This window comes from Eptatretus burgeri, chromosome 18, assembly GCF_056783735.1.
Source record: "Eptatretus burgeri isolate ZD-2024b chromosome 18, Ebu_testis_v1, whole genome shotgun sequence".
In the NCBI taxonomy this organism is placed as follows: domain Eukaryota; kingdom Metazoa; phylum Chordata; class Myxini; order Myxiniformes; family Myxinidae; genus Eptatretus; species Eptatretus burgeri.
Window position 1 is genome coordinate 39,965,377 of NC_140978.1, and position 19,267 is coordinate 39,984,643.

At 47.5% G+C, this 19,267-nt stretch overlaps 1 protein-coding gene across 4 annotated transcripts in view; it reads right to left on the reverse strand.

Moving 5' to 3' along the window:
• Window positions 1-19,267, reverse strand: part of LOC147008944 (uncharacterized) — a 60,375-nt gene that overhangs the window by 33,338 nt on the left and 7,770 nt on the right. For 3 of the 4 annotated variants that reach the window (XM_085864267.1, XM_085864265.1, XM_085864266.1), the window contains exons 3-4: window positions 15,133-15,234; window positions 2,943-3,275 (exon numbers count right to left, since the gene is read on the reverse strand). In XM_085864267.1, the coding sequence (XP_085720393.1) occupies window positions 2,943-3,275; window positions 15,133-15,234 (435 nt within the window). Of the gene's footprint in view, window positions 1-2,942; window positions 3,276-3,710; window positions 3,807-15,132; window positions 15,235-19,267 lie in introns of those variants that run through there. The other variant, XM_085864268.1, reaches the window with a different exon arrangement.

The following is a 19,267-nucleotide window of genomic DNA, read 5'->3' on the forward strand; positions in this document are numbered from 1 at the left end:
GAGAGAGGGTGCATATTTGAATTAATTAATTATTTTAGTCTTTCTTTTTTCAGGTTCTGCTCATCTTGGTTAATGGCAAAGAGAAAGGTCCCACGTGGCAAGGGGGCAAGGGGGAAAGGGGGCAAGTCCCACGCGGCAAAGAGGCAGGTCCCACGCGGCAAAGAGGCAGGTCCCACGCGGCAAAGAGGCAGGTCCCACGCGGCAAAGAGGCAGGTCCCACGCGGCAAAGAGGCAGGTCCCACGCGGCAAAGAGGCAGGTCCCACGCGGCAAAGAGGCAGGTCCCACGCGGCAAAGAGGCAAGTCCCACGCGGCAACCAGGCAAGTCCCACGCGGCAACCAGGCAAGTCCCACGCGGCAACCAGGCAAGTCCCACGCGGCAACCAGGCAAGTCCCACGCGGCAACCAGGCAAGTCCCACGCGGAAAAGAGGAAAGTCCCACGCGGCAAAGAGGCAAGTCCCACGCGGCAACCAGGCAGGTCCCACGCGGCAAAGAGGCAGGTCCCACGCGGCAAAGAGGCAATTCCCACGCGGCAACCAGGCAAGTCCCACGTGGCAACCAGGCAAGTCCCACGTGGCAACCAGGCAAGTCCCACGCGGCAACCAGGCAATTCCCACGTGGAAAAGAGGAAAGTCCCACGTGGCAATGAGGAAAGTCCCACGTGGCAACCAGGCAAGTCCCACGTGGCAACCAGGCAATTCCCACGTGGCAACCAGGCAATTCCCACGTGGAAAAGAGTCAAGTCCCACGCGGCAAAGAGGCAAGTCCCACGTGGCAACCAGGCAAGTCCCACGTGGCAACCAGGCAAGTCCCACGTGGTAACCAGGCAAGTCCCACGTGGCAACCAGGCAATTCCCACGCGGCAACCAGGCAAGTCCCACGCGGCAACCAGGCAAGTCCCACGCGGCAACCAGGCAAGTCCCACGCGGCAACCAGGCAAGTCCCACGCGGCAAAGAGGCAAGTCCCACGTGGCAAAGAGGTAAGTCCCACGTGGCAACCAGGCAAGTCCCACGTGGCAACCAAGCAAGTCCCACGCGGCAACCAGGCAAGTCCCACACGGCAAAGAGGCAAGTCCCACGCGGCAAAGAGGTAAGTCCCACGCGGCAACCAGGCAATTCCCACGCGGCAACCAGGCAAGTCCCACGCGGCAACCAGGCAAGTCCCACGCGGCAACCAGGCAAGTCCCACGCGGCAACCAGGCAAGTCCCACGCGGCAACCAGGCAAGTCCCACACGGCAAAGAGGCAAGTCCCACGTGGCAACCAGGCAAGTCCCACGCGGCAACCAGGCAAGTCCCACGTGGAAAAGAGGCAAGAGGAAAAGTCCCACGGGGCAAAGAAGCAACTCCTGTTACATGAATAAGTCATTCAAACTTTTGGGCCTCACCATCATCCATGATCTTTCTTGGGCCGACCATATTCCCATGATGGCCTCCAAAGCCAGCCACCGACTGGGCATTGTCCATCGTGCAGGACTTTTCTTGACGAGTCCAAACTTTTGACAACCTGCAAGACCTTCATTCGCAGCTTCATGGGGTACTGTTCTCCCTCTTGGGCTGGCACAGCAGCAGCTGCCTCACACCTTTCCCCCTTGATGCCATGGAAAGCATGGCCCTCAAAATCATTGGAATCTCCCACGTCGAAGCCTCGTGTTTCGGCTTGTTACTTTCACATTGCTGCCTTATTGGTGGCCTCTCTGTGTTCCACTGCCTCCTTTTTGGTCTTGCACTTTCTTCACTCTCTTCGCTCTGTCCCTCCCAGGTTTCTGCAGGGTGCACATAGTGTGCCATCAACCCTCTTCTTGTTCAACTCACAAAGTCCAGGCTCACTGCTCACCTCCGCTCATTTGTTCCTTTTCTCTCGCTTGTGGAATCGAATTCCCCAGACTGTTCCATCCCATTCTTCCCTCCAGGTCATCAGGACAGCTGTCACTACCACCTTAGATCATCCTCCATCCATACTCCTGATCTCTTCTACCCCAAATGACCCCATTCCCAAGCACTCCCCTTTTGAGGGGAGTTCCCAAGGAAAGTTCCCAAACACATTCCCAAGGAAAGGTGGGGAAAAAGCTGCACACAAACTGAATGAAACAAGAAGAAGAGGAGGGGTGGGGGGGGGGAAACCAGGGATGAAACAGAGAAGGAAGAAACCAACTGCCAACTAACAAAAAAAAAAAAAGGGATGAGGGAGGGGGGAAAAAAATAACAATAACCTGGAAAAGGGGAGTGCTTGTGAATGGGGTCATTTTGGGGTAGAAGAGATCATGAGCATCGATAGGGGATGACCTGAGGTAGTGGTGAACAGCCGTTTTGAAGTCATGGAGGGAAGAATGGGACTGAACAGACTGAAGTCCTGAGCCCTCATCCTCTCTTTGGTGAGGTATCAAAATGAGTTATTCCAAACCCACGTGCACCCTGAACCCCGGCTCAACTGACGCACACAACTCTACTCACTACCACCTTATGCTACCTTCAATCTTCCTCGTTTGCTCCAAAGAATTAACACCCAAAATGTCAGTTATTCCTTGCTCCCCATGGTGGTTCGCATGCTTCGATCGACATTCCAACATCCTACCAGTTCACAAGTGCAAAATACAAACTGGGTTCGAGGGCTGAGAAAAAAGTGGGGAATGAGACAGTGCTGAGGAGTGAAATGAAGCAATATGAATGGATTGAGAGAATGAGTTGAAATGAAAAGGAATAAAATAGTGGAGCTGATCAAAAGGCTTGGATTTCAGGAAGTCGACGACTTGTGGGTTGAGCAATGAAAGCCAGAATCGTTTTACATCAATGACCTCCGAACTCAGGGTTTTGCATGTCTCTTATTTCCTTCGCGAAGAAAAATAAACGCGAGAAAACCCAGACACAAAATATTGGACAGTCGCTGCAAGATGGGGGTCGTATAGTTCAAGCCAATCGAATAAGAGAGCTGAGAGATAACTCACCACTTCTGCAAGTGCACCGTGATCCACAGCGTGTTCCCCACCAGCCGACCTTGCATTCGCACCACCCCGTGTCAGGATGGCAGCGGCGGGCACCAGCCCCGCAAACACATTGATTGCCGCAACGGTTACCCCACCATCCGGGCAGACAATTGCATTTGCCAGTTCGAGGATCACAAGTTGAGGTGCCTTTGTGGCAGGGGCAGCGATTCTCACAGGCCGGTCCCCAGCGTCCGGCAAGGCAAGTGCAGCGTCCGGTGGTTGAGTGGCAGCGCCCATATGGGTGGCACGTGCAGACGAGCCGGCATTCTCGGCCCCAATATTTGGGCGGACATGCTGGAAAAAAAAAAGAAAGGCGATCACCATGACGGTTCAACCCTTTTCTATCCACCATCTAAGAGATGTACAAAAAGTAGGACATCCTTCCATTATCTCATCATAAACTAGAACGGCACTCGGTAGAGTGCATACCTCTGCCAGGATGAACAGTTTACATTTTGGATCCCAATGTTAGGCCGGATCTGGATCCGGACCTGAACCGGAACGGCTCGTTCTGGTCACCGAACCAACTCATCCACAAAGTTTCATCATAATCCGTAGATAATTTTTTGAGACACCCTGCTCACAGAGACAGACAGACAGACTAGCATGTCCACAAGGTAATTATCAGATTTTTGGTGGTGGGAGGGGTGGCGAGCGATCACGTTCGACCCGAAAAATATTTTGAGGCCAAAAATTCGACATCTACTCCAATGGTATCTAGAAACTCACCCCATAGCTGGGAAAACTGTGGGAAGACGAGCATCTGTGCCGAGTTTTGCTTCATGGTTAACAGAAATAGTTTTCGACTCCCACTCGTAGTTGAAAATGAAAACAGCACAACAAACTTGGACTCAAAATAAAACGTTCACTCGATACTCTGCGAGGATGGTTCCTCCAGCGCCTGCCCACAACTTTCCTTCTTCCTTTCAAAAGTATAAAATGTTCAATTGAAAAAAAAATACATCTTCAGGTAAATGGCCGCACACCTTAACGTTGATGGAACGAAACCTGAATCGGCTGACGACTCAACTTGAAAACACTCAGACGTTTGTACGGGTTGTTTGCATGTTCGTTTTTTTATTTTTTTATTTTTAAACGAACAGTAATTTCCTGGTAAAGTGGAAACATTTTTCACATAAACTTTAGAAATCATTACGACTTGCTGGCACTCCCACCATCGGGGTGAGAGTAGCTTTCTCAGTTCATCGGACTGGGTCGGAGTACATGTTCTGGAGTACGTGCTCATCTACCGGCCTTGGGAGCAGAGACAGAACCGGGTTTTGAACCTCTACGTAAGCCTAAGAACTGTTAAATGTCAGTTTTGGAGTTTCGGTGATATTTACGTTTGCTTCATTATAGCGAGAAGATTTCGAAACTCGACCGAGTCCTTCGTTCGTGTCTCACGTCCCATGGTCTCAAACCTGAGTCCCAGTATTTTCATATCAAGCGTTTCGAATGGCCAGCACGTTGTGTAACATTTTGTAGGTTCATCATGAATGCATTCCAGACTTTTCTCCACCACCTGCACCGACTATTGGTCTGGGATACGACTGAACATTTAATCCTGAATTTTGCACGAAGTGTCCCATGGGCTGTTCGAGACCGTTACTCAAGCAAGCCCACGGGTTCAATGTTAAAATGAAGGATAACATGAACAAATTGAATCAGAAAATGGATAGCAATTCGAGTCAAATAAAAGATGAGGCGGATGACGTGTTTCACGAGAGCATTGATCAAATGAGAAACGATGCAAATGCTTGGCGGTCACAACACGATACTCCGATAGAACAGATCACATGGGAATGTGGACGATTGAAGAAGAATCGGATGTAGCGAAAAGCCAAATAGTGGGGCGGCTTAGCTGATCAATTGTGCACTTTCCCTTAAAAGCATGAAACTTGGCACATGGTTAGAGTAATGCAATACAAAGATTTTTTAGTCCAGGGGCCACCGGAAATTGCACCCCGTATGGTGGCCATCTTGGATTTCAAAATGCCCGCCAGTGTGGACCTGTTTTGTTAAATATCTCCTTAACTAGTATAGATAGAGACAGTTGAAACGCCTATAACTACATTTTACGGCTCTAAGAAGCCAATGGTGACATAAAATGTTCGAAAATTGTGGCTGCCATCTTGAAATCCAAGATGGCCACCATTGACAAGCTATTTTGCTCAATATCTCATTAAGTAGTAAAGATATCAATACAGTTTTAACGCCTACACCACATTTTAGGGGTCTAGGAATCCAATGGTGAGATTGAATGTGTGGCAGCTATCTTATAATCCAAGATAGCCACCATCCAAAGGCTAACAAACTATCAGTTAGCACAATATGTGAAGGAATGAACCATCAAGAAAACATCACAAGGAGTTGGCAAAAAAACCAAAAAACCACAGTTACCGTCACTTGACTTTTCTCGTCTCTGTTGCATTCCCCATCACAATAACAAAGTGACGTGCATGGAAGTGCAGACTTCTTACACCTGCAGCGATCAGTGCATCCTTTTGTGCATCCACACCGGATAGGTTCATTGCAGATCTTTGCGGCTTCCGGTAGTGTTGTCCAAATTGGTTTAAACTGACCGTCGCATGTTTTTTCCCAATCCCACTCACTTGGACATGGGAGTTCAGGCTGTGCATGTCATGCCTGGCCCCAGCATAATGCTCCTTGGTGCACTGCACGCCTAACATGCTGCACCAGAGCATGGTGTGTAGGCGGAATTGATTCCAGATGTCTGCCTTTCTTTGCAAACAGTTTCTTTCGTGCTGTATTAATGTCACTACATGTACTTGTGCGATCGTAGATCAAAATGACGAATCTTGCAATAATGCTCATACAGGACTCAGTTATATCTGTTTGTTCATGGTTGACTTCAGATAGTGCATCTGTGAGCTCTGGGAACGAGTCCCATACAGCCCACGCAGTTCGCTTACCACGCCCAGCAAACACTGACACAGTGTCACATCCTGTCAGTGCAAGAAACATGGGGAGGGCCTTAGACTTCTCAGGGCCGAGAGCAGTGGCGATGTCATGTGCAGGGAGGAATCGCAAGCTCTTCCCTGTTCCAAAGGCTAACTATATCTTCACAGAAAGTCTCCGAGTTGCCATAACTGCAAGTATGACAACATCTGCATCAACGGTTCGGATTAGGATCCTGTCATTCCCTCTCTGTGCCGCATCAGCTGCATGGAGGAACATGCGGCCATCTGTCTCTTCTCGGCTGCACGGAGCAAGTGATTCTAGATTCATGCGTGGTGGAGCAGCAAGAACCTCTGTTTCCAATGTGACTACTAACTCTTTGCTCTGGTCTTCAACTGGCTTGATTATTTCATTGGACAGGAAACTGAAAAGTTCTGTCTTGTTTTGGTCGACACGAAGAAAATTCTGCCATTGTCCAGGAACTGCAACTGAGGTACCCACACGTCGACGAACTCCCCTGCCATGCTATTCTCGGGTCATGCTCTTCAGACTTTCAGGCAGGTAACGTTCCCACACCAGGTCATAGATCAGCGAGCTTAAATACAGGAGCAATGGTGGCATCCTCCAAACAGGTTTCATCAATATATGTCACAAGTTCTGCAAATGCTATGCTACAGAGCATGTTATCGAGATTCTCGGTGCCTTCTTGCTCGGTTTGGACCATGGATGCATGATAGAGAGAGGCTAAGCACTTTGCATGGTATTTTTCTTCAAGAGCAACCATATCCCCTCCACTGAGATGTAATGAGCAAGTCATCGTCTTTGAGAAGTGCAGCACACTCTCGAACACGTTTGTCTGTTTTGAAAGTAGAAACCTCATGAAGTTTCTCTTTTCCAGATGAGCGCCCACAGAAAAAGCAGAGATCTTGAGAAATTGATGATGTAGAACTTGACCGAGTGCGCTTAGAAACAGCAGATGTACCTCCACCTGCATCATCAGCCGGAATATCTTTAGAACGCTTCCTTGCACGTTCCAGTTTTGTATTGTTGTACGTAAGCCTGCACGACCTATGCCAACGTGCATTATGAGCAATGGAAGCTGCCTCGACACCATGACCTTCGTCCAATGTGTCAATGTTTATCGTTCTGGGCAGAAGACCAAGGTTATTAAACTCGAGGAGATTATCAGCCAATGTCTTGTACCCTGCGAGTGTTGCTTCACCTTGTTCACCTTTTCGTTGACTGGGAAACCGAATCTTTTCAGTGGTGTTCTGTTGACAAAGAATGCAGAGTTCCCACTGAATAACTTGACCCATTTCAGCATCTGGCTTAGATGGATCCACAAGTTTGATGTGCTTTGCCATCTCCAGTTGCAGATGAACGGGCCTATGTAGGGTTGATCACTTGTGCAGTCACCATAACAATCGATGATGATGTCCCTGAAATGAGTAGATGCATAACTACTACCAGTTTCATAGTTTGATCAATATTTTAAAGCATCAAAAATTTATTTGTCTCTAAAATGTGAGCATCGACCTTAAGAGCAAAATAGCTGTGGATGGCGGGATTTCAAGATGGCAGCCACAATTTTCAAACATTTAATGTCACCATTGCATTCCGAGAGTCCTAAAATGTAGTTATAGGCATTTCAACTGTCTCGATATCTGTACTAGTTTAGGAGATATTTAACAAAACAGGTCCACAGTGGCGGCCATTTTGAAATCCAAGATGGCCGTCATACGGGGTGCAATTTCCGGTGGCCCCTGGAATAAAAATCGTTGTATGGTGTTACTCCAACCATGTGTCAAGTTTCATGCTTTTAAGAGAAGTGCACAATCGGCCTGTTTTTTGGAGCTAAGCCACCCCACTAAAACGGCAACGCACAAGCATGCGACTGGGCAGTCAGCTTGGGAGTCACACGGAATACAGTCAAATTAAAACAGAAGAGCAAATGGTGGATCATGTCAATCACATATGTCAAAAAAACAAACGAACAAACAAAAAAAAAACACGTGACTTGATGTTTCAAAAAAATGAAAGAGGTTTCTCGATCCCACGAGAGGCTGAGAAGGGAGGTATAAAGGGGCAATGAAGCTACTTACGAGTAAGGGAAGACTGGTGTTAATAAAGGGGACACTTTGATGGCAGCCATACTTTTGTGGAGGAGGCAAGAAGAGCATTGAAAAAAAGACCAGGGAGAGAGTAAGTAACTAGAACGGCAGTCGGGAGAGCGCAAACCTCCACCAGGCTGAACAGTTTACACGTTTTGTATCCCATTCATAGGCCGGATCTGGATCTGAACCTGAACCAAAATCGAATCGGCTTGTTCTCGTCACATAACCAACTCATCCACTTTGTTTTGTCATAATCTGTCCACAACTTTATGAGATATCGTGCTAAAAATTGTTTTTTGGCCCAATCTCTCAATAGTGAAGAAGCACTCAAAAAAATTCTCGGATCCGGATCCGGATCTTCACCAAAATCGAAACCGTTCGTCCTTGTCACACACCCAACCTGTCCACCGAGCTTCATCCGAATCCGTCCACAACCGTTTGAGATATCATGCGATATATCGTTTTTGGCCCGATCTCTCAATGGTGAAGAAGCACTGAAAAAATTCTGACAGTCTGATCCGGATCCGGATCTTCACCAAAATATAATCGGTTCACGTCGTGGTCAGACACCTAACCTGTCCACAAAATTTCTCCTGAATCCAGCTGCAACTTGCTGAGATATCCTGCTCACAGACAGACAGACAGACAGACAGACAGACAGACAGACAGACAGACAGACAGACAGACAGACAGACAGACAAACGGGTGAAAACATAATGTCCATCCACCTCCAGTAGCGAAGATAATAATTTGGGAATGGAATTCCCAAATGTCTGGTGATGTAAATGCAGCATTGGGTAAGGCTATTCCCTTGCTTGACTGATGGAACGAGAAGCCTGGAAGCTTTCTTGACCCAATTGGTGAACATTTCCCAAATGAATTGCTGGACACAGGCTGAATGTAATTGGTGGTTCGATTGCGACATTTCTTGTAACTGCTGGAGTTGTGTTACATACGGTTCAAAAGTCAACAGTTTGGCACCCTGCCTTGATCTCCAAACTCTGCTCATGGAATCCAAGGTCACCTCCTCCAATGGATCACTGACTTCTTCTACTCCCAAAGTCAGCATGCAACTCTTAACTGGATCCTCTCATATCCTCTCCCTGTCAAGCCGGAGTGCCCTAAGCCAGTGTGTATTGGGCCTAGTCATATTCCTTATCTTTATAAATAATCTGATTCGAGAAATTCCTGCCCATCTCTTTCATTTCTCATTCTTCAGACAGACAGGAATCAGCCTATTACCTCTCTGCAGACCTGATAGAATCAGGAGCTGGTGCAACACGAGGAATGCGTCCAATACACTCGCCGTCGACTCCGCCAAATCCAATACACTCACCATCTCTCCAAAAGGACTGTCTGGCAAACCCTCCCATCAAACCACTTGAAGAGGTTGTCACTCAACTTTTGGCCAACATCAGCCATGATCTTTCTTGGGCAGACAATATTTCTAAGATGGCCTCCAAAGCCATATGCCTGGGTATACTGGTTATGCTGGTCATGCAAGATCTTTCATTGGCCAGTCTGAACTTTTGACAACCTACAAGGCCTTCATCCACAGCTTGATGGAGTACCGCTCTCCCCTTTGGCCTGACACCCCTGCCTCACACCTTGTCCTTCTTCATGCCATGGAAAGCAATGCCCTCAAAGTCATGGGGATCTCACACAACAAAGCTGAGTGTCGAGACCTGTTACTCTCACATCGCAGACAGGTTGGTGGCCTCTTTATATTCTACCACCTCCTTCTTGATCTTGCACCCTTGGCTCTGTCTCTCCCGGGTTTCTGCAGTGTGCACATGGTCTCCCAGTAACCCTCATTTTTACTGGAGCGAAGGCTCATAGTTAAACACACACACACACACACACACACACACACACACACACACACACACACACACACACACACACACACACACACACACACACACACACACACACACACACACACACACGTTAGATGAGGCAAACTTAGCCACTGAGCTTGTGGGAAGTGCAATCCCTTCCTGGGATACTCTGGGTAGCAGCGACAGCATGACGATAGTACCTCCTTTCTCTCCACACTCAGCGGGGGCACTTCCAAAGGAGGAATTTCCTCCTCCACATGGATGCCAACCTATCGGGATGGTCTGTGCTCTTAACATTTTAAATGCTGAATGTCAAGCAAGGAAGCAGCACATACCATTTTAAACGTCTTTGGTATGACTTGACCATGGTTTGATCGAACCGCCGACCTCCCAGACTCGGAGCAGATGCCTAAACCATGCCAACACCGAGTCTTCTTGTCAAACCCACAAAATTCAGGCTCATTCATCTCCACTCACTTGATCCTGTTTTCTCTCAGCTGTGGAATCAACTTCCCCAGTCTGTTCAGTCCCAATCCTCCCTCCAGGGCTTCAAAAAAGCTGTTCACCACCAACTCGGCTCAATCACCCCTACCCCCAATCCATACTCATGATCTCTTCGACCATTCCTGAACTATATCGAGCAGACCATGAGGATCTCATATCACGACATGTCCACAGAGGTTAGCACAAGATAAATTTCTGTCTGCTCTCCCAGATCGGATGAGGTTATGGTGGAGCTCCAATGCCTGGAGAACATTCACATGATAGCTGGTTTATACCCAGGTTGACTGCTCTCCAGAAACCCAGGCGTGCAGCAGGCCAACCAATTGATCCGATGATTCACGGGGTAGCAGCTCCTGAACTGGAATAAAAATCAGAAAGAAAAAACAAGAAGAGATTTTTCCACAATTATAGAAAGTAAGAGCAACCAATGGGAAACCTCAACAGGATGCTTCAGAGACAAACAGGGTCACATCAAGATGTCCTGTGGTTAATGTCTAGTGGGCTTAGACCAGGTATTAATGGTAGTATACCTGGTGTCAAAGGTACTAATTAATAGCGAGAAAGATTGCCTTTTTTTGGGGTCTTTTCCACTTCCAAGCCAGTACAGATGGAAGCTGTTTGTTCTTGCCGTGGTTTTTAGCTCGCCTGTTCCAAGAACAGAGAGCTATAGCGATACCCCAGGCGTGAGCGTGAGCGTCAGTGTCAGTGTGAGTGTCAGCGTGAGCGTGAGCGTCAGTGTGAGCGTGAAAATGTTAAAGTTTTTGGTGCAAGTTATTTTTCCTTTCTTATGTTTTTATCCACCACACTATTTTTATATGCCCGATGTGTGTGTGTGTGTATATATATATATATATATATATATATATATATATATATATATATATATATATATATATATATATATATATATATATATATATATATATATATATATATATATATATATATATATATATATATATATATAGTGTTGCGGTTGAGGAAATTTGGAAACCACCATTCAGGTCCCGCAGGTGAGATATCTCTGTAAGTACATGTGTAGTAAGCCCCCAAACCCGTTGTTTAGAGGGAATAAATGTGATTCATTCGGGCTGCGACCCTTTGAGATATCCGTTTTTCAGTTCTATCTTTATTTTGAACCAACCACGTCTCAACCGCCATCACACAACAACCACCAACCACAATGCCGCTTCACAACAACAACAACGCCAACAGCCACAATCTTTACCTTCACAACTCGCTCCTGCAAACATCGCATCACTGCCATTCCAAACGGCACCATGGCCATAAACCACCACCATAAACCCTCCACCTCTCCTCCTTCTACTGCCATTCCCGCACCACCGGTGAACACCGAGCGTCAGGACGGGACGCGCGCCGAGCCGCGAGTGCAAAATGCGGCCTTTCCGAGGAGAATTCGGATCAGGAATGCTACACACCCACTTCTGATCCGTCCAATCAACAAGCGCGGGGCGGTTTGGCCCTGCTGCCAGGCGCGTCGGTGAAGAATCGAGATATGCAAATTTGAGGATCAGGGGAGACTCACGCCCCTTTTTCTCCGTCCAATGGGCGAGCGTGGCTCCACCCCCGAGCTCGTTCTGATCCAGAAATTTGCATATGGGTTTTCCTGCCAGCCTATAAAGCGCCGAGCGTGGGGCGAATTTGGGCAGTCTGTCGGGGTTCGGAGTCTGTCGGGGAGCTGCAGAGAGAGGAAGCCTGGACCTTGGAGGAGCGGGGAGTCGGCCTTGGATGGGCGAAGAGAGTTTTGGGGCAGAGTCGGGTTGGAGCGCGGAGTGGAGTCGGGAGGCGAGGGCGTACAGGTGGTTTGCTGCAGTCGGCTGAGGAGAATTGGGGAAGAGACCGAATAGCTTGGGTCCGAGGCAAGGAAGACTGCGGTCGGCGATGGGCTCGCAGTGGAATCGCTCGTCGCGGGACCCAAGCAAGCCAGCTATCCTCTTTCCCCAGAGCATTAACAATTCCCCCCTTTCCTCCCCCCCCCCGTGCTGAGATAGTGCGAAAAGGAGGGCCCCATTCCCACCCCACTCCAAGCAGTGCCAACGAAACCCGCGAAAGAACGCGGAGTCGGGGCGCCGCCGCGCCACCACATTGGTGGCTCATCACAAAGACACGGGTAGGATCCACCCGGTCTCGCGGACCTGACCACTCTTTCAGGTCCCGCGCAAATATCGGTCCACAGGCCCCATCTGCCCCCTTGCCTTTGAGGGTGGCCCTTTTCTTTTGCTTTTGAATAAATGTGTTGTTGGCGCCGTCTGTAAAGTAAAACTGTGTAAGTGTTGCCGTGTGCTCGCGTAGTCGGTTATAGATCTGCATTGTTGCGTTTCTTTTGTTGCAATTGCTGTAGGTGCATTCTGTTTAATTGTATATGTGTGCTCTCTGTGTGCCGCGGAATAAATGTGCATCATGTTCAACTGTTTTCCCGTTTCGCTTCGTCTTTTCTTTAATTGAATGTCCATCTTGCTTCACGTAAAGGGTTGGTAGTGGGCTTAATATGCCCGATAATTAATCGGAACCGTCGAGGCCGACGATAACACCGCTCGGTTATCCCGATAGTACGGAACTTAAGTGGCCCGTGTCCGGAGTCGACCTGCGGCGAGCTGCGATCGCCCGGTCTACCCTCCGCGTGGGTACTTAGGTAGGTCGAGTTTGGCGAACAACCCTATCCCACACGGGGGGCCGATTGGCACGATCGTGGTGAGACCGAAAGGCCCACCCGTGACAAGCTCCCGGCGTTAGTCCAAGAGGGTCACGACAGAATTGTCCGTCCGGTGGGCGACGTGCCGCGATTCGAGTTATGTGGCCGTTCGCACGCCGGCGGGCGTGAATTCGCAACAATATACATATATATATATATATATATATATATATATATATATATATATATATATATATATATATATATATATATATATATATATATATATATACGTATCATGTGATACCGGTCGTCCGTCTGTCCGTTCCTGTCCGCACTCTAACTGCCAAAGTTTTCAACTTTCACGTTTCATATTTGGTGCATAGGTACAGACTGTGGAGACGGTGTGTCGCAACATACGTTCGTCATCTAAAGTGGTTGCCATGGCAACTAGGATGCTGTTTTCCATGTAGTAGCACAATTCTGTATATACCTTCTTGTTTGGGCATATATTGTGCTCACTTGCGCTCTTGTTACTGATTACAATATACAAATACATATATTGCTTTAAAATTATTTGGATCAGACTTCACTGAAATGCTTTATAAAAAAATATTAATTATTAGACGAGTCTTTTAAAAACGATAAATGTATAAACAGGCGAGCATTGGGTGGCTTTGACACCAACGCTGGTTATAATTGGTGTGCCATATTTTGAGACGCATTTTTCTCAGAGCCCAATTCACCAATGAACTTACAATTCTACAGTGCTGTTTCATGGCAGTGGGTCTCATGCATATCCTTCAATTTACTAAATTGATTGGAAGGGTTGGTGGCCATTTCGGATTAAAATAAAACAAAAAAAACAATTCACCGATCTCCAGAACCGACGGCCTGATTGTTTCGGACGTGGACGCTTCAAGTTTCCAATGGAGAAACGTCTTGGTGAAAGAAAAAAAAAAAGTCATCATGGCTCATTAAAATTTACAATTTATTGATTGATTTTGAGGGTGAAAAAATTTGTACAGACAGCTTGTAGAGGTCGAGCAATTATGACTTGATCACTTGTGACCAGATGTGAGGAATCATTTCTTCGCAACCAACATGGCTTCCACAGCAACCATGACACTGCTCCCCATTTCAAGAAGATAAACAGATTTTTACAGGTTTGTAGCTATGCCAGTTTAAAAACATGCTAAATTTCAAGGTGTGTCCTGGTTCCTTCTTTCAACTCCAGGTACTCTTCCTTGGGAGCAATGGCATACTGAGGGGGAGGGGGGGGTGCAGGGATGGCGGTCCGCCCCGGGTGACCTCCATAAAATAGTTAATGGGCAGGAAAAGCATCGCCACGGAAATGACGTCGTGCAATCGCCGGGCGTTCCTCGACACTGGATTTTCTGTCACCTTTTTTGAAAATTCTTACCGATGATGTTTTCTCTGTGGTTGAAGATGTGCTTTTGTTATATCAATGCCAAGTTGGGGTGCCAAAGGAAGGGTCCACCCCAGGTGCCAAATACTCGAGGTACTCTTCCTTGGGAGCCTTAATAGTTGCTTGCAACTCCAGTTTTTATTCTTTTACAGGCTTATGGAGGAGCTTGTACATGTATCGCATGTAGGACAATGAAATGAGTAAATGTCATTGTACTTTTACATGTATTACAAGGACATTAATGGACAATGGACAGACATTTGGTAGATGGGATTTAAAACCTGTGTTCCCTAAAAAAAAAAAAATCATGACATCGTGGTTCCGATGGAAACATGAACGGGACAACCTGTCTTGCAACGAGTTGAGAGATTCTGCCGGTTGAATGGATCAAGGTCTCGGGTCGGATGGTCCTCCCATTAGAAATGAGGTAAGGCCCCAGAAAGTGGACTAAAAAGGGACCTCCATGTGATTCAAGCCAAAGCAAGGTAGTTCTAAATTGACGTGTCCTGTCATGGCGAAGGAAAAATGCAAGATGGCTGCGCCCATGAAGATGAAGATGGTGTCATGTGATTGGCTGTGATACCCTCCTGGCCCCACCCATGACACTCTGTGATGCCCCCACCCCCCAAAGTGTCATGTATTTTTGTGTGCGGCCACCATTAAACAACATAGATTCAAATTTCAGACTAACCTATGTCACAGTTGGTTCCGTAGTAACCGTGGCGACAGCGGCACTCGCCCGGGTGCACACAAGACTGCAATGAGGAGCATTTCTGTTGTCCTGCACACACGGCTACAGGAAAAGAAACAAAAAACATCATGCATGACCACAACTACAAATGGAGTCGTACAAACAAAACCATTTCATCATTGTGTTGCCGTCACGATATGCAGGATGCTTGTGTAAATGTTCTCTTTTAAAAGGACATTGTAAGTAACATAGAAATACAAGTTCAACTCCTCTGCTGATGCGAACAAGGTGAAAATGAACATAGAATAAGATTTGAAAGCTGTCTGACAATAAAAACCGAATTCAGTATTACTTTGAAAAGCTTTCTGCTTTGTTGAAGATATCTTTGGATTCTTCTATTTCTCTACAAAAGGAGAAGCTCATGGAAGAACAAGAAGGTAATGTGACAACAGGAAGAAAGGCAATTTGAGGAACAAGCAAGAGAATGAATGATTACGGAAAGAAGAGAGGAGAAGGTAAAAACAGGTCAGGTCAGGTATATGGGAACATGTGCCGGAGAAGCTCATCACTGCGTCCACTTTCTGCCGGTACTCCAGGGGCCTCCGTCTGGCCACCTCCAGACAGATGCCTGGCCCATCCCCATCTCCTTGAGATGCCGATCAACCTGCTGCAACCATGAGGCACGTGGTCGGCTCATTGGCCTCGTCCACTCACGAAGCTCCCTCGCTGAGAGAATCTGGTGAGCAGGATCAGCATCAGGAAAATGAGCCACATGTCCATACAGCCGTAACTGACGCTCACGGACTATGCAGGTAACAAATCTCATTTGAGACTCTCCCAGCAACCGTTTGTTGGACACAAAGTCTGACCAGCAATAACCAAGGATTCTCCAAAGAAACCTGGTACAGAAAGAGTTAATTCTTCGTCTCAGATCCTTGGTCAGAGTCCAAGTCTCACATTCATAGAACAAGACAGGAAACACCAAGAACTTGAAGACTTGGATCTTCGGCCTCCCGCACAGGTACCGGCAGCGCCACACCCCATGATCCAGTGAATCCATTACTCCCCAGGCCCGACCCAGACATCCATTGATTTCTGGCTTACATGTGGAGACACGAGTATCACTGCCAAGGTAAGTGAATCTCTCCGTGACCTCCACATCCTCACTACTAACAGGTACAGACAAGATAGCAGCATCCAAAATGTAATTGAAAGCCTGGATCTTAGTTTTGACCCAGGAAACTCCTAATCCCAGCGGCTCAGACTCCTCATTCAGTGCCTCGAGGGTGCCCATAAGGATATCAATCATCTCCGCAAAGATGACTGCATGAGAGATCTTGACATTCCCAAACGATGCATCACAGCTTGATCTCTCTGACATCCGCCACAGAATCCAGTCCATACAAGCACTAAAAAGTGTAGGTGCCAGTACGCACCCCTGACGACCTCCAGTAACAACTGGAAATAAGTCAAAGATGGAACCACCGCACCTCACAGCACTCTCAGAACCAGAGTAGAGTTCAGAAATCAGATCGGTCAGTTTTGGTGGCACCCCACGGAGACCAGGAATACTCCAGATGGCATCCTGATTCACTGAATCGAATGCTTCGTAGAGATAAACATAGGCCGCAAGGAGCCCCCGCCGAAACTCTCATCTGCATTTGTATCCTTACCAATCAATCGTTGACCACTTTGGTGTATGGATAATCATTGAGCAGATGGTGGTGAACAAGGATACAGTGAATTGTTGAGCAGATGGTGGTGAACCCTATCAATAATTATCCAATCAGAGACCTTGCCCAGTACTGAGAGCAGCGTCACCCCTCGTTGGTTGTTGCAGTCCTGGCAATCACCCTTCCCTTTCCAGAGAGGGACAATGAGGCTCTTCTTCCAGTGAGTTGGGATGATGCCTGTGCTCCAAACAGAGTGCAGCATTTCAACCAGCCTTGAGAAGTTCAGCTTGGATGGCACAGATCCCAGGAGCTTTACCCCATTTCAACTGATTCACCGCAGCATGCGTTTCCACAAACAAAGGGTCTGCCATTCGGACTCCTCTGTCAAGAGCCCACCACCCTTCGCTTTAACTGCAGTATACCATGGGGTGGGCTTGGAGGAACACAATGCACAAATTCCTCTGCAAACAGGGGGAGAATCACTTGACCACAGGCGATGCTCTACCCCCTCACAGATTCCTCACACGTAGGCCTCTTTGTCAACCCTCAGCGCACGTACAGTTTTACACCTCAACTCCCTGAAAAGCTCAGCTCTGCCATTAAGCCTGGCCCTACGACTCTGGTCAATGGTATCCAGTGTCCCTTGGGAGACACAGTCCTTCTTCGCCTGACGGTGGGTTCCAAAATATCCACCGGCAACATCAAGGATGGTGGTCTGGAAGGCAAGGCACTCCACAACTCCTCAGGATTCCCCAAAACAACCAGACCCCCCTCCCCCCTCCCCCCTCCCAAGTCCCCACTCAGCCTGTTCGCAAACTCCTCAGCTACCCTCTCATCCTTGAGCTTGTCAAAATCCAGCCTAGGCTGGGATGGTACCATTCTCCTGGATTTAAGCTGCAACTTCAGAGTTGCTACAACAAGCCTGGGGTCGGTATTGAGGAACTGAGTACTCCGGTCGACCCTGCAGTTCTGGATTATCCTCGAGCGACCATTACCGAGCACATGGTCAATCTCCTTTACCACACCACCAGCATTGGAATACCAAGTCCAGCGATGAGCCTGTGGGTGCTGAAACCATGAACCAGCCACCCTAAGTCCATGACTTCTTGCAAAGTCAAGGAACTTGGTGATATTCTGGTTCACAGTTCCAGACCTGGGGACCAACACATGTCTCATAACCGTCCCTATCAGTGCCAGTCGATGCATTGAAATCCCCAAAACTCGGAGATTATCTCACCTGGGGCAGTGATAAACCACAGACTCGAGCACGGCATAGAATGCATCCTTCACAGTGAGATGGTCCAAGGGAATTGTTCTCCACTTCCATTTTAATTATCTACCGAGCTGAAACCGGATCCACAAGGCAAATCTCCATGCAAGTCATCCTCGTTTTAATTATTTTTGAAAACCCTAAAATGCTTCATTTATGACATCATTTTTGGTTGTCCGACATGGTGCGAGCAACCAGTGGACCTCACAAGCATTTTCATTCCAATGAAGAGATAATGTTTTACAATTTTACAATGTTTCATCAATGATCTCTCTCGCTCTCCAGAAAACCCCCTTTATCTATGCGCTGATTATTCCACCTTCTGACATCTCATCCTTCAGACAGGCAGGCTGCAGCCTCTTACCTGTCAGACCTCTAAAGAAAAAAAAAAATCACAAGATGGTCAAACACTTGGAATATGTCTTTCAATCCTGACAAATTTCATACTCTCACCATCTCTCTCTGAAAGGACCATCTGACAAACCTTCCTATCAACTTTCTGAACAATACTCTTGAGGAAATTCAATCCTTCAAACTCCTGGGTCTCACCATCAGCCATGATTTTTCATGGGCAAATCACATTTGTACGTTGGCCTCCAAAACAGATTGATTGGTTTTGCAAAGCAGATTGCCTCCAAAGCCAGTCTGGGCATCCTCCATCATGGTCTTTCCTTGGCACATCTGAACTTTTATCTGCTTGCAAGGCCGTCATCCGCAGCTTGATGGAGTACTGCTCCCCCTTTGGGGTGGTGCACCTGCATCACAATTTGCTCGGCTCGATGTTGTGGAAATCAAGGCCTTTTGGATTCTTGGAATCTCCCACGATTAAATTGAGTCTTCGGGCAGATCGCCGACAGGTTGGTGGTCTCTGTCTTCCACAACCTCCTTTCTGGTCTTAAACTCTCTGCACGCAGTGTGCATGCGGTGGACCAATAATACACTCAAGGTGAAACTCCCAAAATCCAAACTTATTGCTCACCTCCACACTCCTGCGGATCCAACTTCCTCAGTTTCTTTCATCTCATTCTTCCCTTCAGGATGTCAAGACAGCTGTTCACCACCACCTCAGATCATCCCAATCCATACAAATGATCTTTTTTTTAACCCTCATTAATCCTCCCCAAGTGCACTTGTTACTACGTTTCCAGGTATCAGGTACTCCTGCCCCCTCACCCCCATCTTCGTTTTTTTT